General features: G+C 36.2%; 1 protein-coding gene across 2 annotated transcripts in view; it reads right to left on the reverse strand.

The window, feature by feature from the left end:
* Positions 1-1297: 1297 nt before the first annotated feature.
* LOC149539678 (vesicle-associated protein 1-2-like) overlaps positions 1298-22032 on the reverse strand; it is a 31059-nt gene continuing 10324 nt past the window's right edge. For both annotated transcript variants that reach the window (XM_089800900.1, XM_089800901.1), the window contains exons 8-9: positions 13794-13871; positions 1298-1904 (exon numbers count right to left, since the gene is read on the reverse strand). In XM_089800900.1, the coding sequence (XP_089657026.1) occupies positions 1794-1904; positions 13794-13871 (189 nt within the window). In that variant the 3' untranslated portion in view covers positions 1298-1793. The remainder of the gene's footprint in view (positions 1905-13793; positions 13872-22032) is intronic.

A 22032-nucleotide genomic window follows, 5' to 3' on the forward strand; every position in this document is an offset into this window, starting at 1 on the left:
TAGTTTGCATGCTACCTTATTTGAGACTTCGGCTAACATGAGCTAACCCCTAACCTCTATGTCCTTCCTCGTGCCCACCTAAAATATTAGTCCTTTTATCCTCGACAAAGTTGATTAAAGAAACATATTGTATCTTTCAAGGATATCTAAACAAATCAATGCAACTTTGGTATAAAAAGAGTATTTCCATGGAGAATATTGATGCTGAGTTAAACATTAATAATTGTTAACAAGAAATTTGAGGGATGTCGACTGCTAGACTCTTGTACCCAAAGGAGTTTTTCCATTTAGTCTTACCTAGAGCTAACACGGAAAGGTATTTCATATCTATATTTGTTAAAAATCAAAATAAAATAACATATACACGTTAGATCAAAATTTCAAAATTTGTAATTATTTGTACACATATATCAATACGCATATGTATTATACTCCTTATATCTCATTACATTCTTCTTAATGTATCATACTTCGCCATATTATAGAAGACGTGGCCCTTAGATAACATCCTAAATTATGTTCATCCTCCCACGCTAGCATTCTGGACCTCAATAATTATCTCTTCTTCAGATATGCGAATCACAAATATACAACTGCTATCACCTTCCAATACCTCACTCCCTCAGCCTAGCAACTAGTAATTGTAAATGGTCTATTTATAGTGTCAATCCATTGAGACTTTCTGAGGAACCACTCTACTGCAAGTCCAGCTCGAATCATCCATTGTTTGTATACATATAATATACATAAATGGACTGACTACAGCTAGTTGCAAAACAAGATACCAAAAGCCCAAGTCCATTTCAGTTTAAAATCCTGAATTTACAGATACCAATTCATACAAATAAATATAAAACACACTTCATGAATAAATGTCAACTTGTAGAAAATTTGGCAAGCTTTGTGAAACAACTACTCCAGATTACATAATGAAAAAAAACAATTTAAAGCCACGTCTTTCTTACTCCTTAAAAAGCATTTCATCTTTTGGAATCAAATGTTTAATAAAACGAGACTAACTAATGGGCCACAAAAATAAGAATTAAAAGTCTAGGTCCAGGCAAGTTCCAAATTTAATTGGCTAGATACCAATTTATACAACAGTCCATATAGAAATTTTAGCAACCTTTGCACAAGAACAATTGAATAATAAATTGGTATAAACTCCCTGACACAGGTATATAATCTTACTTCACTAGAAAACACAATTTGATGCCATGTCTTAATTAACTCCTTAAATGGCATTTCGTCTCCCGTCAATAGAATAAGGCAAACAAGAAGCAAGGTACCTCCGTAATAGCCAAGTCCAAAACAGTTAGGAAGCTTTGGTGGGTGTATTACCAATTCATACAAATACATATAATAAAACAATGTTACAGTAATTAACACTTGAAGAAACTTCAACATGTCTTGTAAAAGAATCAATTGAGATTACATAACGGGAACTCCCTATTATAAAGGTGTCGAACCAACGCTACACTATAAATCACAATTTGATGTCAAGTCAAGATTAACTCCTAGAGAGGAAACTGTCTTATGCCTGACATTTCAAAACACAAAGTCCATATTTCTTTTATCCAATCAAAAAATGACAGACCCACGAGATTGCCAGAGAAACAAGTAGACCTCAAACGTTCCTGATTGTGGGCAAAGCAGTGTTTGAAAACACAAATACCTGCAGCCATGATTTTTCCATGGCAATCAAGATGCTTCTTTGCATGCTTCTCACAAATTTTGTCAATCTCAACCTTTATGGATTTAAACCATTATATTTTGGAACCATTTACTCAAATTCACGAATGGAAGTAGTACCCCAAAATAATACCCACGAGTCCAATAAAGCAAACAAATAAAAATGAGAAGCCCAATCTAGCTCTTCCGTGATCACTCTTCTTTAAAAGTGCCTGCAAATAAACAAAAAGGAAATTATATAAAATAATCAAAAACAACATGCTGCACACAAAATCCATCTTTTCCCATTCTAGAAAACAAACAAATTGGGAGATCTTCAGCTCAAAAAACAAGTTTAACATCATCAAAATCATTCAACAAAAATAGACACCAAGTGTCCCACAAAAACAATTTGGAAGGAAAAAATAATCCAATTTCAACTCATAGCAAATTCAAATTAATTCAATCATTATGAATATTAATAATCTTACCACCTAGAACTTCTTATAATCACCAAATGTTCTAAATGTTGTATGGAGCCATTGAATTTACTTATCATTATTAAGAATTAATTTACTTAAGAGTGAATGCACACTACACACCTAAAGCAAATAGCAAAAATGTGTAGCACAGCAATTATTAGGAATATGCAAATCTGGGAAACCAAAAACATACGCCCTGGTTTAACATGACAAGTTTGTATACTTGATCTGAATAACTAGAGGCCAACTCCTATGCCATACCCCCTAGATTAACATGTCACGTTTGTCTCCTCGATCTGATTATCAAGAAGCTGTGACAATCCCCATGCCCAATCTCATTAACCATTTGGCATTTTATCTCATTCGCATAAAATATTGGGATTATCTTCTTTTGGTGTTTCTTACCACTCATAAGTGTTCCTCTTTCTGCCTTGTGGAGTTTTATTATTGTTCACTTATACAGTGATTGTATTGTCTCACGTGATATCATGGAGTTTGGAGACAACTGAAAATTTTTGACATATCATTAATTGTGACTCTACCAGGCAGATTTTGTCGGTAGAGGATAAAGTGGAGTTTCTAATCAAACGTCTGCGCAAGTGTGGCATATCTTAGATCTGATTGCACTTTAAAATTCTGTGGAAAACTAAAACAGGATCCTTTTCTGATATAAGCTCAGTACACACTTCATAGCATGTCCACACATGCACAACCAACTCGATAGCACGTTGAATGCAAAATGGACTGGCCCAGGGGAGTCAGAGGCTCAATCCCTTATTTTGTCCTTGCTTATCTTCTGGTGCTGGTTAGGCCACAGCTATTTGTTGGTTACGTGTCGGTTTGCTTGTCAGTTTACCAGTGGAAAAGGTTGTTTGTTTAGGCCACTGGCAATAGTTGACGATTGAGGTGCCAAATGGCAATCTTTGATTGATAATGTAAAAATGAATTGAGATTTTGCAAATTCTCAAAATTATATGGGTTGGCTATCATGTAGCCTAGGGTCTTTTAGCCCTTTTTTTGCATACTAATGTGATTTCTCCAGTTTCCAGTTCCAATGTAGTATCATGTACCGCATCAGAAGAGCAGTCCAATGAGCAGATTGTGCTTTAGGAGTAACATCTCAGACAATCAAATGACTTCTCACCATTTTTAATGGTTTAGATTTATCTGTTGAGGATCAAGAGGTTAAGGGGAATGAATCTCAAAAGCTAAATTTTTTAGTCATAATAGTCAAGTTTTCAGGAATGTTTGTGTTCTTAAACTTCTTTACAGGATCTTCAATGTTAATTAAAATGCAATAAGGAATATAAAATGGATCATTGAGATCATCATTAACATATTACAAGCATCATACAATGTAATTCCCCAGTTCTTCAATGCTAGGGCCAGTTAAGAGGAATGACAGTCTTTTGCAGGTTTGTACTCCTCGCTAGTTGTGCAGCAACAAAATTTCACCAAGTTGGACTCAGTTGCAGTCAATGGGTTGGGTTCATATAACCAAAGAAAAGGTGAATTAGAATTCCAAAGAACCAATACAAACATGTGCAATATAGACAAAAAAAAATGGGAACAGTGGAAGTTCCAGGGATGGTGGTTACAAGAGTGACAACAAAATCAACAAGAACAAGAAGAAAGTATGCACCTGCCATGACGAGCAGAGCATGATGAGAATACTTGCTTCAAGAATATGAAGCACTGGGGCAATCACAACAAAAATGTTCATGTAACTTGTAATTCTCATGTTTTACATGATCATACTTAAGATGTGAACAAGGATGGTCATTTGTTCTTAAAAGCCTAGCAAATCTTATGATTATTGATTATTTGCCCAAAATGCTCCTGCATCAATAGAGGTGCATTTTATGTTTCATTTATTATTTCTGTAGAGATTCGTGGACTTACTGTGTGACAGCCAAGTCCCATACTTCAGCGAATTTCATTGAATGGAGAGCAACGGTTGGGAAACAATTCAGACATTCAAAAGAGTTTACCTTGTAAGCATAAGTGCATTATAAAGGGCATCATCAATTGGATAAATGCCATATTTGATGAAGTTTGTCTATCTAAAGATACACTCACGTGTATTGAAAAACCTACAAACCAAAGTCTTTGGTTGAAGATGTTACATCTAGTTTTGGCAGTGTTCCTTTACTTGTACTTCCAAGGATTTTTCAAAACATGATTAAGTTGTTAGGAGAGAAAAGATTTGGGTGTTGTGTCTGAATCCACTATGGTAGAGAAACCTGCCACAAGCATGGGTCCAGGGCAACTATGCTCCAAGGGGGTGTGTTCCTAGCCATCTTTTCCCACACCTGTCCCAGGGATGGAACAATGATACAGCAACGGGATTGTTTTCCGCTCTTGTTTCTTTTTTTGCAATATCAAGACGTTACAGGAATGGAATTTTCATGCCAATAGGTGACTTGGGGACAGCATTCCATGCAGGGGATGGCTTAGCCATCTCTCAACTGTCCCCATGACAGAATGCCCTCCCCAGTGGAAAGAAGTTTTTATTTAATTTGTTTTTTCCACTTAGGCCGCCCTAAGTGGGTTTTAAAACGCATTAAAATATATTAGTGACATAATTGAGACAAAAGACCACAAGAGGTGGAAACTTACTCACTTTACCATACATGCCAAGAAGAACTTAGAACAGCAGCAGATTGTGAAAAAACATTTTTTATTTTGGAGTTGCAAGAGGAGGTTTTACCATCAAATTTTCTTCACTCCATGCATGTTTCTTAATTTCTATTTGTTTATTTCAATTTTGTGCACACAGGGAGGGCATTGAGCGAAATACTTTTTTTTAACTTGCAGCACTATAATCATGAGAAGCATTGGAAGTGAGGGGACTAGTGATAGCATGGATGTGGAAATGCCAAAGTCTCAAATGATCAAAGAAAAAGACATGGTACTAGAGCAGCCATAGGGGGATCTTCAACTTCAACTAATGTGGATGTAGCTGGGGCAGCAACGTCTAACCCATTTAAGTGCCCTTCGCATGCCCTCAAAATATTTGGACAAGGGCCATTCAATCCCTACAAACCTCTCATACACTGTGCCACAAGAGTATACTGTTGAGTAACATGGATCATTTCTGCAAATGTAGAATAGCCATTGTTATTGATGATGTCCAAATGCAGATTTGGATCTCATATATATATATATATATATATATATATATATATATATTATTCATGTTAATATAATATTATTTAAATGATGATTACACCATAGAGACATGTCTCCTCTCATATGTCTATGAGATCCAAATCTACGTTTGGACATCATCAATAACAATGGCTATGATTCTACATTTGTAGAAACGATCCATATATATACACATTATTATTATTCATGTTAATATAATATTATTTAAATGATGATTACACCATAGAGACATGTCTCCTCTCATATTTATATGAGATCCAAATCTGCATTTGGACATCATCAATAGCAATAGCTATGATTCTACATTTGCAGAAACAATCCATGTTACTCAACAGTATACTCTTGTGATTATTAACATGGACAAGTATATATAGGAAATGATGATTACCAATAACAATAATGTATATCAGATTGAATCAATTCGACTGAAGCTACAACTTTAACACTCCCTCTTAGGGAGGGTTGATATAGAAAACATTATGCTCTCAAGTTTATGAAGAGATATCATCTCACCTTTTAAAACACACAATTGAACTAAATTCCATAACTTTAATATAAGCTTAAACATCACCTTAAGTGTGGTCTATAATAGTAACTATGTCATGGTGTTTGACAAGATCCCCCCAAAGAACCATGACAAGTTGGTTATCATGGTGTCCGATAAAATCCGGCCGAAGGAACCATGATAACAGGTCTACCATTTATAAGGTCGCCACCTTACAATGGTTGTGTTCTGTTTGTTCGTTATGATGACTTCCAACACTCTAGGACAATAATTTAATGAAGTTTGTCATGATAACAAGTCTACCATTTATAAGATCATCACCTTACAATGGTTACCTTCTGTTTATGTGTCAATGAAAAATCGTCACCTTTCGTTACGTATAATATGTGAAATAGTAACCACCATGAACCTAGTTAGAGGGTGGTACAAAGGCTTTCACCACATTTCTCTCTCACGGAAAAAATGCATTACAAGGAATTTAACTTCGAACTTCTCCTTATAGAGAAGATATTGTTTACAAAGGATTGCACCTCAAAATTCTCCCTCTAAACAATGCTCTTGGAAAGTCAAGTCCTCTAGTTACTCCCTTAGAGTTTCTCTTCTCCCCAGGATGCTTGTCAAAATTACTCTGAATCTGATACTAATCCTCTAATTTTCTAGTGATAAGTCAATACTTCCTCATGATGCACTCAAGAGTAGGCCCATCAAACCATGCAATCACACACATGTATTTCTAGACTCCGTCTAAGTATCAATCTTCTAGGCTCCTGCATTGCCTTTGAAGAATTTGAATAAGTGTCATACTCCCTCTTAATGTAGAAGGATACTCATAATCTCAATCATCGAGGATGTTATTTTCAAGGAGCCTCAATTTATCCACCTTGATCATCAAGGTCTTTGGGGCTACTATCATTAGATTGAGTATGCACAATATTTGGTAGCATACGTAAAGTAACAACCTTCATTTCTTGTAAGAATGTCCTCAAACATAAAGGAAAATATCAAAGCAAATAACCCTTATCGTATGTATAGAATTATAAATAAGAGAGAGACTACAAAGAGTAGATAAATGTAAAAGACTTAAAAAAAAAATTACTTATATTGCACAAGAAGATTCAAAAATTGTAGTTTTAGATTATTTGGGAATGGAACATCTCCCCTCTAAATAAGATTTGAGTGGGAATGGAACATTGACTATTCTTCCCCCCACAATGTTAAATTTCCACTCATTCTTATATTGTTTGAACAATGTTGCATCAAATATGACAGCTCCTTTCTAAGTTCCAAATTGCTCTTTTTGTCCCAACATTTATTTAGTTTAACAATAGAGGTGAACATGTCCTTCCATTTTATCAAACTCGTCCATAATATGCCAATATCTTGATTAAGTATGATTGTGCCACATGAATGACTCTACAACTCATACGTCAAGTTTCAATCATCAAGGAGAGACTCGTAGATGGTTCAAATGAATTTAAAGACTTCATTGTGTGAATCACAATGTATGAATCACGGTCTTCTTGACAATGGCAATTTATTGATTACTGGAGAAATCCATCTCAACATTGTTTACTCCCTCTTAATCAATAAGACCGAGATCACTGAAGATTAACTAAATAACATCCTCAGTCTTTTCCCTCTCTTTCAAGGTTACCTAAAATATCAACCTCCCTCTTTTTCTTGTAATAACATTCTCGGAGGAAATGATCAAGGCACATAGGACATATATAAAATATAAGAAAGATTTATTGTTATTACAAAACATGATACTAAAATTGTACTCAAAAGAGAAAACTTATCTCATTCAGTCAAACAATAATGCCCTCCAAAAGATTTCTTCTAAAATTATAGAAAGAAATGTAATGGGTTTTAATTCATATCCCTTGGTTTGCTAATTTTATTTTCTTCCAAATTAAACCATTTATCACTTTATCATTTCCTCCTCCACACATTTATCAACCTATCGTTTCTACACTTCCATCTTGACTAGTAGTTATTTTTCATCTCATGACCTTCAAATCGCTCCTTTGCTACGTCATCATCCTTCCTGCCATATGATTTGATGTAAATTTGGAGTTTGGACACGATCTACGTGGAGTTCTCATATTACCCCACCATGAGCATTTTAATCCTCCCCTTGTGCACGCTCCCTATCTAGCACATACTTATACCAAAGTCCTCATCAACATTCTTAATTAATTAGTTGTTGACTATATTAGATTTAAAATAATTCACAAAGTAAGGTCTATAATATAAAAACAAATCCAACTTTTGATCTCAATCATATTCTTATAATAATATTAGATATTATAATACTACTTGGACCTAATTGTTCTCTCCTAAGAGATGATATTGGTTTCCATGAAATATAAACCTACTCTCATTTACATATTAAACATCTATTGCATAAAAGTAAGAAATGAGAGTAAGGCATACCTTATATGTTATCTTTCAACATACCTTTACTGAACTCATAGGTGTTATTAACCATATAATATATTTATACACCGTTCATATGGTTGGTACTTTGGTGGTGTGGCAAGTTAATTTCGCCCAATGGAAATGTGAATTTTCTTTTCTTCATTAGCTTTTATTTATGCCTTCATCCCATACAAGTCATGACTTTTCATTTTCAAAAGGCACGCCTTTAGGTATATAAAAACAATGTGGCCCGCCGCTCCTAAATATAACTTGTAGGTAAATTACTATATGCTATTTGAATTACAAAGTTAATGATTTTAACCTTAACGAACCAATCTTCAATGTTGTAATTACACAACCTTCCTTCATTTCTGACGTGGACCTATATATGTTGTGGCACTGGTTTTTACAAATATGTCTCTGCTCCTTTATCGTGATTTCCTTCAACACCGAAAATATGCTGTTCAAACACGTTTGAACACCCCAATGGTATATCTATAATCAATGTTGACTGGGTATTGATATGGCTACCCTCACTCTCCAACACTACAAGTCGTCATGATCCTTCAAGTGTCTATTCTCTTCTCCTATGTCGTTGAATTACATTTCTAATGAATGCTTTGACTGCATATGTATCTCCAAATATATCTATCACTGGAACCTTGTTTTTAATGATTAGCTTATAAACTTTATTGCCGTAACTCCATAGATGCCTTTGAATAGTTTATTTGTCTTTTGATTCATCGTTTTGCCATCATTTCTTACACATATTCAAATAAAAAGATGTCTTTCTGAATGCTCAATAGCACCTATCTCACTTCAACCTTCCACGCTATCAAATGACATGGTAACCTTCGTGGCATGTTGTCTTCTTCTTTTGACCATCCATGTATATAATCGCATATTTGCAAGTTTTAACATTGCCTTATTTGTTCCAAATATCATGACAGCACATAGTCTACAATAGGATGATATGGTAAGTTCAACTACCACTTCAGCATTGTATATATTGTTTCAGCCTGTAGAGTCCACTCGCTACATTCAGCATTCAAATAAAGGTTATCAGGCTTCTCTGTAACATTACTCCTTGCCGTTGACTTCGTGGTCTTGTTCCATGTTATTTGTTTTGAGTATTATATCTGCATATGCTGAGTGATGTGTATCATTTGTCTATCGCTGCTTTCAAATAACTGGCCGCTAGAAAGGATATAAATCACAAACTAATACCATGCATTCATATGATCAGAACTGATTCCATAGATTCTAACATGTGCAGGCTCAGTACTTTGAAGTCAATTCTTATTTTAAATCTGCACTCGTTTTACATCTGCAACTAGGCTCTGGTACCATGTTGAGTAATATGGATCATTTCTGCAAATGTAGAATCATAATCATTGTTATTGATGATGTCCAAATGCAGATTTGGATCTCATAGAAATATGAGAGGAGACATGTCTCTATGATGTAATCATCATTTAAATAATATTATATTTACATGAATAATAATAATGTGTAATATTTTTTTTTTTTTTCAAAATTTTTTTTTTAACATGGATAAGTATATATAGGAAATGATGCTTACCAATAACAATAATGTATATCAGATCGAATCGATCCGACTGAAGCTACAACTTTAACATAGACAAGGATAAGAAAAAGAAATGGAGGGCAGTAGGGAATAGGAGTGCCATTTGTGCAACAAACACTATTTTGGTAGCTACACTAGGGTCTATTGCCATCTTTTGGAGATTGGTGATCAAGGGGTCAAAGTTTGCAAAAAAATAACAGAAGAACAAAAGCTTGAGGCAACTAGATTGCACATAGGGGAGGCATTAAAACTACAGAATTAGAGAATGTACAAGCTGGTGTGCCTTTGAGTAGCACACTAACACCCACTCCCACTTCCAGTAAAGGAAAGGGAATGAAGACTAGAAGACAAACAAATGCTGCTGATTTTTTTTAATTTGCAAGAAAAAGAGAATGCTGAATCATTTACTCGCTGGTTCCTTTGAAGGCCATCAGAAATATGAATATCAGCAAGGCTGCAGACAAGGGTGTCTTTCAGGCAGAGGATTTCAAGCACGGTGCCCACATCCTATGTGCTTCATTCCATGCATGTTTTTCATTTTCCATTTGTTTATTTTAATCTTTGACACATAGGGAAGACATTTTGAGTGAAATATGTTTTTTTAACTTGCAGCACTATATTACATTGTATAATCATGAGAAGCGGTGAGAGAGGAGGGACTAGTGATAGCATGGATGTGGAAATGCAAAAATCTCAAATGCTTAGAGAAAAAGACCTAGTACTAGGGCAGCCATAGCGGGGTTTTCAACTTCAACTAATGCGGGCATATCAGGGAAACTATCTCTAAGCCATTTGAGTGCCCTTCTCATGCCCTAAAAATGTTTGCAAAAGGCTCATTCAACTCCAAGAAACCTCTCATTAGACAAGGATAAGAAAACAAAACAAAGGGTAGAAGGGAATAGGAGCACCATTTGTGCAACAATACTAATTTGGTAGCTATACTAGGATCTATTGCTATTTTTTAGGGTTAGGGGTCAGGGGGTCAAAGTTTGCAAAAAAATTTAACACAAGAACAAAAACTTCAGACAACTAGATTGCACATGAAGGGGGGAGGCATTAAAACTACAGAACTACAGAATGTACAAGCTGGTGTGCCTTTGAGTAGCACACCCACACAAACACCCATTCCCACTTCTACTAAAGAAAGAGGGAAAGAAGACTAGAAGACAAACAAATGTTGCTGATTTGTTTAATTTGTAAGCAAAAGAGAAGGGTGAATCAAATGTTGGCAGGTTCCTTTTGGAGGCCATCAGAAAAATGAATATCAGCGGGGCCACAGATGAGGATGGCTTTCAAGCATGGTGCCACCATCCTATGTTCTGATATATCAAAGCTCTTCAATCAGATCGTCTGCTTAGGTTTCCGACCCTCATATTATTCATATTAATCACTGTTTACACAAGGTAGGCCCTACTTGCAACCCCTGCAATTATACAACTATTATGGTCAGCCATAATTTCTCAAAGCTCTATGCCACATTTCTTAATATTCTCCTTCCTAGGAAGCTCGATCAGTAACATATTAGGGCCAAAGAATGGGCAGGTTTCAAGCAGGACTATCAAAATATGGATCACATCTTGACCATCCGCACTACTATAGAGGCCTGTTCTTGCTCCTCAAAGATTTATTGCTGCTTTGTTGAGTACCACAAAGCCTTTGACACAATTCCTCAGTGGGCCCTTTTTCAAAGACTATGATATCCGCATCTCGACACTTCACCTAACCGCCATTATGACATTGTACAAAGAGGTTATGAATGATCTTAAGACCCTCACTGATTTCTCCAACTTCATCAGAAACGCCATTGGGGTGAAGCAAAGGTGGCCATTATCTCCTAATTTGTTTGGGATTTGCATTGATGAGTTAGAAGAGTTTCTTCATGAGCACCTTCTTCAATAAGTGTTGGTCCGTATCTTGCTTTTTGTGGATGAGGTGGTTCTTTTGGTCTCTTACCCTAAGGGTTTACAGAGATCTGGAGGGTAATGGGTGCCTTCATATCTTGCTTTTTGTGGACGATGTGGTTTTTTTGGTCTCTTACCCTAAGGGCTTATAGAGATAGGCTCTTTTTGCGGCACAACTTCTCAGCGGGTACGTTTTCATAGGCACTGTGATATCAACATCTTGAGTTTTCTCCTGATCGTTAGTATGAGATTGTATGAAGAGGTCCTAGGTCATCTTAGGACTCCCGTTGGTTTCTCCAATTCATCAATAGTACCACTGGGGTGAAGTAGGGATGCCCCTTATCTCCTACTTGTTTGGGATTTACATTGACCACCTTCTTGAGGGTAATGGGTAAATTGATGAGCATCTTGGCCCCATTGTGATGCAACAGTAGAGCATTATGAGCAACCCACTTCACATGGTAGCGTATGTTGTCACTCCAAAATAGTATGCATGGGGACCTAGAGACTGCATACATCTGCTGATGAGGAGGCGAGTGTCAAACTGAGATCTCAAGTTTTCAATTTAAATATCAAATAGTAAAGTAGATCTCTTATTATTATCTCGTCAGGGTCAATGGCCTGCATTCACCAATCTTCATGGTCCAACCTTTGGTAGATCAGAGGCAAGGACGGATAGAGCTACATTAGTTCAAACATACCCTATTGGATGGAGTACATGGCATAGTAGGAAACAGCTGACCTGAGAATACTTGCCAATTGTCTTCTTTCACAGGTTGTCAGTTCCTCTTTGTAAAGAGGAATTGGTCCACATTTAAGCTTCATCCAATGGATCAAGAGGAACAATCTTACCTCTAAACAATTGGAGCATTTAATGGTTGTTCACTATGTATTGCAGCTACAGGATTGGCAAAGCATTGAAAATCATCAGACTCCAAACCTACATTGGGATCTCAATCCCAAGGATGCTACGCAGATGGAGAGGGATGGCACGGCTCCATGATTACTTGGGATTCCGTTATATGAGGAATACGCTCAGGCTACGAATGACTCAAAGGTTGACTCTAATGATGATTTGGTTTTAGATTCCTAGACCTACAATGAGTGGTTTATGGACAGCTGATTATGGAGTTTGACTTCGATGTTGTTTACTGTTTAGTATTTTAGTTGGACTTCTCTTTATGTCATTTCATGCATGAAACCTGGAGCCTTGGGGCATTTTTCCTATATGTACACCCTATTTTTATAATGGAAGTATTTGAATTTTGTTAATTTGCTATCTACTGAAGTTCTAAAATGTCTGTGGATAATGGTTTACCATTGTGTTATGAGATATATTTTTGTAACTTCTCTATATATATATAAAAGTTTCCATTTTGTTTTTATTCGTCCCGCAAAAATTCCTCGCAACTCCATGGAGCATAAGGCCGAGGAGAAGGTTGTTCATTGTTCCAATGGAGACACCTATTTTGACTGGGCTATCTATTGAAGGACCTAAGGAAGATAGTGAGCATGTGACTGCTGTATTCAAAAGCAGCAGGCCTCTTAAAGCTCTTGTGACTGGAGTGTTGAATATGCACAGAAGCTCAGAGATGGCAGAGTGGTTGCTCAATATTGGATTTGCGTAAAACAATGATAAGATTGCAGACATCTTAAGCTTATTCTGTTGCGAAATGCAAATTTTCCAAAAATAAAGCAGGTGCTTTTGCTGTCAAGTGTTGTCAGCCTTGCAGTGCTTCTAAAGCAACTGATGTTGAATACCTGAAATCAAAAATTTCTTGATAAAACAAAAAGGCAAATATTTGCTGAAAAGAATTAATTCTTGCATTTTTTCCCAAAATGGTCGAGTCTAAAAAGCTTCAAACCAAATGCATTCTACATGTTCCAAGACATTCTACAAATCAACATTGGCACACATAGCCCCAGACATGATAAATTACTTCAAGCAGTCTAATATGTCTCTAGATTGGAATAAAAATTAAATTAACAAAGAAAAGAGATTCCGAAAGATTTCTTGTATCATTCTTAAATCAACCCAATTTTGCTGAACGTACCAATTCCTGTTCCAGTTTCTGCTTTTTCTGAAAAGCAGAAGATTTTTCTTCTGTTAATTTTGAGATTTCAGCCTGGGCCTGCACAAACACCAAAACATTTTGTAAACTTTAAGGATCTAAAAAGCAATTAATGCATGTGCAAAAATGTGATGTTTTCTGCTAATATTCCATGAGATTGCTAATATTCCATGAGAGGTAAGAACATTTAAAATGCAACAGTGTACATTTTAACTTTCCACAACCTTACAAAAGAATGAATGGCTTTATTTCCATGAACTCAAACAGGCCATAAAATCCCAGAGCAAACAACTCTCAAGAATGATCCTCCACAATTTCTAACCATGTTACAAGAAACTTGCATCAATATTTGATAATAAGATCAATAGTCACAGCCACAAGAATTGACCTGCTATAAAATATTATGGTGAACAGAATGGTACTGCCACATGGCAAAAGCATTGATGGACAAACTCAAATGTTAATATGGATAATGTCATTTGAATCGGAATACAATGCTGTTGTACAAAATTATATATCTTGGACATGTATTTAAACTTTTATTTTATTGGGTATGACTTATGGGTTGCATAGGAGTTGAGATTCCCAATTCACATCACTTATCACTTACTGATGACCTGAACATAAAATTGAAAGCATGGACAATACTGTTGCTGATCATCAGAACTAGCTTAAAATAGGATGGGACCACAAACCAAAAAGAACTCAAAACTGCCACAACGTTTATGAGTAGTAACATTGTGTAGGAATAATATAAACAAAACCAACTAATTGCTCACAGAAGATGTGTCCTTAAAATTAAAAATAAGATATATAAATGAGGAACAACCCACCAAAATTAACGAAATTTTATTTTCCTTCAGAATATGCTAGTGAATACTAAGCTTTTTCAGGAGGCATAAAATTCCAACGCGATTTTTTACAAGGAAACGAGAAAGTCCTGACTTTTGATTCGATCCAGAACTATTAATGTTACCAAATTTCAAAGGGCCAATGTCTCTTTCGGCACTTAGGTCCAACTTGAGCCTGTTGGGACATTTTCCTTCTGAGTGTGTAAATTTGAGGAGCAGACTACCCCTTTGAATTACTTCCCTTATGACATTCCCATTATGATTTTTGGTGTGAGAACTCCGTTATGTATTGTATATTCTTGTTTGATTTGATGGTTGGATGCGTTTTTCATTAAAAGTGCAATTGTGCTTAGTTGATGAGTGTTTGCATCTCTTTCAAAGTTCATTTTTCCATTAGATCTATTTACCCTTCCTTTTCTTGTGCACAAGTGCTATCACATTGAGTCCTACCTATAGAATTCTATATAAAAGAAGTCATAATCTTACAGTTCTATTAATCCCTAGTCCTCTTTCTTTCCTCATAATCTTGATGAGACAAACACACGTACTGACAACAATCCTCCTATTGCTGAGAATAACTCTTCCCACTCTTCTCATGATGAAGATGAGACCTTACATGTGCAATTGTGCTTAATTGATGAGTGTTTGCATTTCTTTCAAAGTTCATTTTTCCATTAGATCTATTTACCTTTCCTTTTCTTGTGCACGAGTGCTATCACATTGAGTCCTACTTATAGAATTCTATATAAAAGAAGTCATAATCTTACAGTTCTATTAATCCCTAGTCCTCTTTCTTTCCTCATAATCTTGATGAGACAAACACACGTATTGACAACAATCCTCCTATTGTTGAGAATAACTCTTCCCACTCTTCTCATGATGAAGATGAGACCTTAAAAATTCCTCATGTGCAGATGCAAAAGCTTTCACATGACTTTCAAAAACTTGAGCAATGGTTAGGACAAGAGAACACCAATACCAAGGTCATCTTCAAAATAGAGTGTTTCAAGAACATAATTCACAATAATGAGCATGGTGTTAATGTCTAGCACAGTATGTAATGTGCCATTTGAGATCACCATTTTCTTTTCTTTTATTATTCAAAATGTTATTGCTCCCCTCTTTGGCTTGGAATGAAATTTCCTTTATACTTTAATGAAAAGGTCACCACCTTACATTAGAATAGAGACCACTTTTCATTGTTGCCTTTGAGAGTAATATATATTTTAGTTGATATTTTGGTAGCTTGAGTAGGATAAACCTGTGAGATCAAACAGAAAATACACACACACCTATAATTAAGTTTGCCATTATATTAATCGTATTGATGAATAGACATGTCCAATGAGAGGACATGTCTCTTCTCTTGGTTTATTCCTTATACAAAGAAAAGAGGACGCTGCCATTTGTAAAACGCACTGTCACAAAGTTCGCCGAATTTCAAGCATGAAATTCAGAGTTGGGAGAACTTCAGATATTTCCATAAAATTCGTTGAAATTCGAACTGTGCTCATACGGAAAAGGATGGGATTTTTCATCAAGTCAAAAAATTTAAAACAGTGTTTAGGGGCTTGAAATATCATTTTACGGGTATTTTTTGATCAACTTCAATGCAGCCCGACTTCAATGTAAAGGAGCTGAGTTGCGCAACAGGAGCAAAGACGAGGAGAGGAAACATTGTTAACATCCGACATGGAAATACCATTGTTAATTGTCTATTTGAAATACCATTGTTGATCGTCTGACGTGGAAAAATTCATGACAATTGATCGTTTGACAAAGGCAAGATAGGGGCTAAGTCGCATGTCTATCATGTTGCGAGAACACTTTGTTTCTTTCTGTCATGTCGGATGATTATAATTTATTTTATGTTTAATATTAATATTATTATATAGTTTTGGGTTTGTGATATTTAGGTTTTTTTACCATATCATTTATACATATTATAATGTTTTTGGTTTTTATTATTTTTTAAGAATATTAAATTGTTATAAATTTTATGTTTCATATTAAAATATATTAATAAAAATTTAATCATAAAACTTAAAATAAAATTTATATTTTATTAATCTGTCAATGTTTTAATAATGATTTTAAAGCTATTTAACAATGTTAATATATATATATATCCACACACACACAACAAATTTAATTGTGATGTGAATATCAGGATTTAACTGTGTGATTTTTGAGTCAAACTCGATGACCCATGTTTCATGAGTAGTGATTCAACATGAATCCATCTCTCATGAAAATAAATGGAACACTTAGCACTCATTGGATCTAGGTGATGCTCACAGGGGTGAAGCACCGGGACTTCCCGGGAGGTCACCCATCCCAGTACTACTCCAGCCTGAGCGCGCTTAACTACAGAGTTTCCTCCATAGTTAAACCCAAAGCTTGCAACCCCATTTGCAAAACCTTCACCAAGTGTTGTGCCTTATGAACCATTCATTAGAAAGCCCCTTAAGCTCATCAATTGATAAGTAGGAGATGATTTCCACAGCTAGTCAAATTGTGATGTGAATATCAGGATTTAACTGTGTGATTTTTGAGTCAAACTCGATGACCCATGTTTCATGAGTAGTGATTCAACATGAATCCATCTCTCATGAAAATAAATGGAACACTTAGCACTCATTGGATCTAGGTGATGCTCACAGGGGTGAAGCACCGGGACTTCCCGGGAGGTCACCCATCCCAGTACTACTCCAGCCTGAGCGCGCTTAACTACAGAGTTTCCTCCATAGTTAAACCCAAAGCTTGCAACACTTGGTGAAGGTTTTGCAAATGAATGGTTCATAAGGCACAACACTTGGTGAAGGTTTTGCAAATGGGGTTGCAAGCTTTGGGTTTAACTATGGAGGAAACTCTGTAGTTAAGCGCGCTCAGGCTGGAGTAGTACTGGGATGGGTGACCTCCCGGGAAGTCCCGGTGCTTCACCCCTGTGAGCATCACCTAGATCCAATGAGTGCTAAGTGTTCCATTTATTTTCATGAGAGATGGATTCATGTTGAATCACTACTCATGAAACATGGGTCATCGAGTTTGACTCAAAAATCACACAGTTAAATCCTGATATTCACATCACAATTTGACTAGCTGTGGAAATCATCTCCTACTTATCAATTGATGAGCTTAAGGGGCTTTCTAATGAATGGTTCATAAGGCACAACACTTGGTGAAGGTTTTGCAAATGGGGTTGCAAGCTTTGGGTTTAACTATGGAGGAAACTCTGTAGTTAAGCGCGCTCAGGCTGGAGTAGTACTGGGATGAGTGACCTCCCGGGAAGTCCCGGTGCTTCACCCCTGTGAGCATCACCTAGATCCAATGAGTGCTAAGTGTTCCATTTATTTTCATGAGAGATGGATTCATGTTGAATCACTACTCATGAAACATGGGTCATCGAGTTTGACTCAAAAATCACACAGTTAAATCCTGATATTCACATCACAATTTGACTAGCTGTGGAAATCATCTCCTACTTATCAATTGATGAGCTTAAGGGGCTTTCTAATGAATGGTTCATAAGGCACAACACTTGGTGAAGGTTTTGCAAATGGGGTTGCAAGCTTTGGGTTTAACTATGGAGGAAACTCTGTAGTTAAGCGCGCTCAGGCTGGAGTAGTACTGGGATGGGTGACCTCCCGGGAAGTCCCGGTGCTTCACCCCTGTGAGCATCACCTAGATCCAATGAGTGCTAAGTGTTCCATTTATTTTCATGAGAGATGGATTCATGTTGAATCACTACTCATGAAACATGGGTCATCGAGTTTGACTCAAAAATCACACAGTTAAATCCTGATATTCACATCACAATTTGACTAGCTGTGGAAATCATCTCCTACTTATCAACAAATTTAATGTCGAACATTTTTCGAATTTTTATGCTTGTCGAATTTCATCCAAATTTTATGGTTACCGAACTCGAATTTGAATTTGAACCTTGTGACTTAGAAAACGTATACCACATATTGGCAATGCTTAGTACATTTACAATGATTCATGAAAATCAACATGGTATCAGAGCCAAACTACAAATAAAACAAACAGATTGAGAGAAATCGCATGCAAGCAACAGATGGAAGAAAAGGAGGACTAGCGGTTTATGATTCTCACTAGCATTGTAGATACCAAAGTGTTGTCGATTGAGTTGTCGATTGAAAGGACAATCATATGTTGAATCATTTCCAATCAGTGTGAATCTACACAGCAAGTCAATTTATAAAGGAACAACGATATAGTAAAGATGAATGAAGACCTTGTCTTCACACTATACGAAGTATATGACAGAAAAAAATGGATATATTTTTGGAGATATACATCATAGTCAATGCAGATATTAAGCAATATAGTCCCACGAGACCTCCTACTGTGATAACAGTGAGAGAGAAGTATAAAGGCCTATTTTAGCAGTCCATCATCCTCTGCGATATTCATTCAAGTGCAATGACACAGCGGTGGCGGTGTAGACCCACTTAATTGCAATCAATTCAACGACCAGATTTATATTTTCAATGGCAATGCTCTTTCTATAAAGGGGTCAAAGTTATTATGGTGCCTTTCTTTAAGTAGTGATAGACTTCAAGGCATATCAATCCCAAGTTCAAATTTGCAATAGTCTGCCATCAAATGGGAAGGCATCATATTGTTTCAAGGAGGCTATTGGTGTCATATGTAAATCTATAGTTATAGAAACTATGGAAATAGTGAATGCCGTGAAATATAATACACTATGATGGTCAAAGCCAAGTGAATTTGAAAACTATGGCAGTTGGAATGCTTTGAAATTAGAAAAGGAAAGCATCGATAGTTATAGCATTGAACTCCAAGGAAGCTACATGTCGTGAGTTGCATGTAAGGAAGACACAGGGGTAATTAGTATAACCGCAAACTAATATATATAGTCGCAGGAAATAAGATAATATACAACCATTTTGCATTGACCTAAAGTCAAAGGATATATGTTGAAGGAAGGACAATTAAATAGGAGATTTACCTGTGTCAAATTGTCATCAAGGCCCCACATTGGTAGATAGAACAAGGTGTTATTCAAGTACAAGGCCAAGATTGAAGATAATCATGTTACATAAGGCGACATAGTTATAATTATCCCTTCATCTCACGTTTATCCTGGTTGACTTCAGTATACTGAAGTCTACAAACCGCCACATAGTTAAATGTAACATTAAAAAGGGGACACATTAACATTCTTCAAGGGATAACCCATCGAACAAAGATTAAGGGAACAACCAGCCAAAAGTCAAAGTACTCGCACACGTTAGGAGGTAGGGATGTTAGGTACCAATGCCCTTAGTGGTAAGTGTGTACCACTTAAAGTACATTCATGATCTTATAAAATATTTTGTTTAATAGTTCTTATGATCTCATATCTATATGTTGGATATGAAATATTTTGAGTGTTATAGAACAAGGAGAATATATATTAAAGTTTCTTCTATATTATTAAATCAATGAGTATAGAACAAACTTACTTTTGCTCAATCACCTATTTGCTCACAAAATCACCTATTTGCACACCACAAATGATGTTAGAAGCCAAAATAACCTATTTACATTCACTTTTTAGGGCTGTAGAACTCAAAACAATATCAAATTTGTTATAAAAAATGCCTTGAAAGTCGTCCGTCGCTGGAAATTCGCCTGAGTTTGCACCAAATTCGTTCTAGGCAGCTGAAATTCGCCTGGGTCCGAATTCTTGGACAATGGATTTGAACCAACCTCGAGAAATCAAACCTTGTTCGAACATGGGCTGAACCTTTTGCAATATTTCAAACTGGTTTGTACCCAGGCAAGGTTCTGGGGGCAAAACAACAAACCCAAGTAACTAAGCTCCTAGAAGTGTAAATCTTAAGGGATAAAGAGTCTTTGTATTAATTCGTTTCTAGGAATTACAACACTCACTAAGAATATCCTCTTAGTTTCAACACTTGCTAGGAATGCTCTTGACCCAAACTTGACAGTCACAAAATGTCCTCAATCTCAACACTCACTAAGAATGTCTTTGGTTTTTTAAACTCACTGAGAATGTCCTTGTCACTTGATACTCACTAATAATTCCCTTGATCTTGACCCTCACTTCGAATATTTGGGATGTCAACACTCACTAAGAACTCCTTGATCCAATTCGGCATTCACTAAGAATGTCTTCGATCTCGGCACTCACTAAGAACACCTAGATCTGATTTGACACTCACTAAGAATGTCCTAGATCTTGGCACTCACTAAGAACACCTTGATCTGATTTGGCACTCACTAAGAATGCCTTTAATTATTTGAACTCTCTAAGTATGTCCTTGTCTCTTAGTATTCACTAACAATTCCCTTGATCTTGATACTCACTAAGAATGCCTGGGATTGCAGCACTTACTAAGAACTCCATGATTGGGTTTGACATTCACTAAGAATGTCCTAGATCTTGGCACTCACTAAGAATACCTAGATCTGATTTTACACTACTAAGAATGTCCTAGATCTTGGCACACACTAAGAATGTCTTGGATCTTGACACATACTACGAAGACCTTGATCTGATTTGACACTCACTAAGAATATCTTATATCTTGAATCTTGGCGCTCACTAAAAATGTCACAATCTAGTTTGGCACTCACTAAGAATGTTCTTGAGTCTTGACATTGACTAAGAATGTCCTAGATCTTGGCACTCACTAAGAATGTCTTGGATCTTGGTACTCACTAAGAACACCTTGATCTAGTTTGACACTCACTAAGAATATCTTGGATCTTGACACTCACTAAAAATATCACAGTCTAGTTTGGCACTCACTAAGAATGTCATTGAATCTTGACATTGACTAAGAATGTCCTAGATCTTGGCATTCACTAAGAATGTCTTGGATCTTGGCATTCACTAAGAACACCCTGATCTAGTTTGACACTCACTAAGAATATCTTGGATCTTGGCACTCACTAAAAATGTCACAATCTAATTTGTCACTCACTAAGAATGTCCTCGAGTCTTGGGATCGCAACACTCACTAAGAACCCCATGATCTGGTTTGGCATTCACTAAGAATGCCTTGGAACTTGGCACTCACTAAGAATGTCTAGATATGATTTGACAATAACTAAGAAAGTCCAAGATCTTGGCACTCACTGAGAATATCTTGGATCTTGGCACTCACTAAGAACACCTAGATCTAGTTTGACACAAAGTAAGAATATTTTGGATCTTGGCACTCACTAAAAATGTCACAATCTAGTTTGGCACTCACTAAGAATGTCCTTAAGTCTTGACATTGACTAAGAATACCTTAAGTTCATGATGCTCAATAAGATAGTCTTAATCTTTGCTCTAGTTTTGACTTGCATCTTTTCTCAAATTCTCC

The sequence above is a fragment of the Cupressus sempervirens genome, chromosome 9, assembly GCF_028749045.1.
Source record: "Cupressus sempervirens isolate cs-2001-9-10 chromosome 9, ASM2874904v1, whole genome shotgun sequence".
NCBI classification, from domain to species: domain Eukaryota; kingdom Viridiplantae; phylum Streptophyta; class Pinopsida; order Cupressales; family Cupressaceae; genus Cupressus; species Cupressus sempervirens.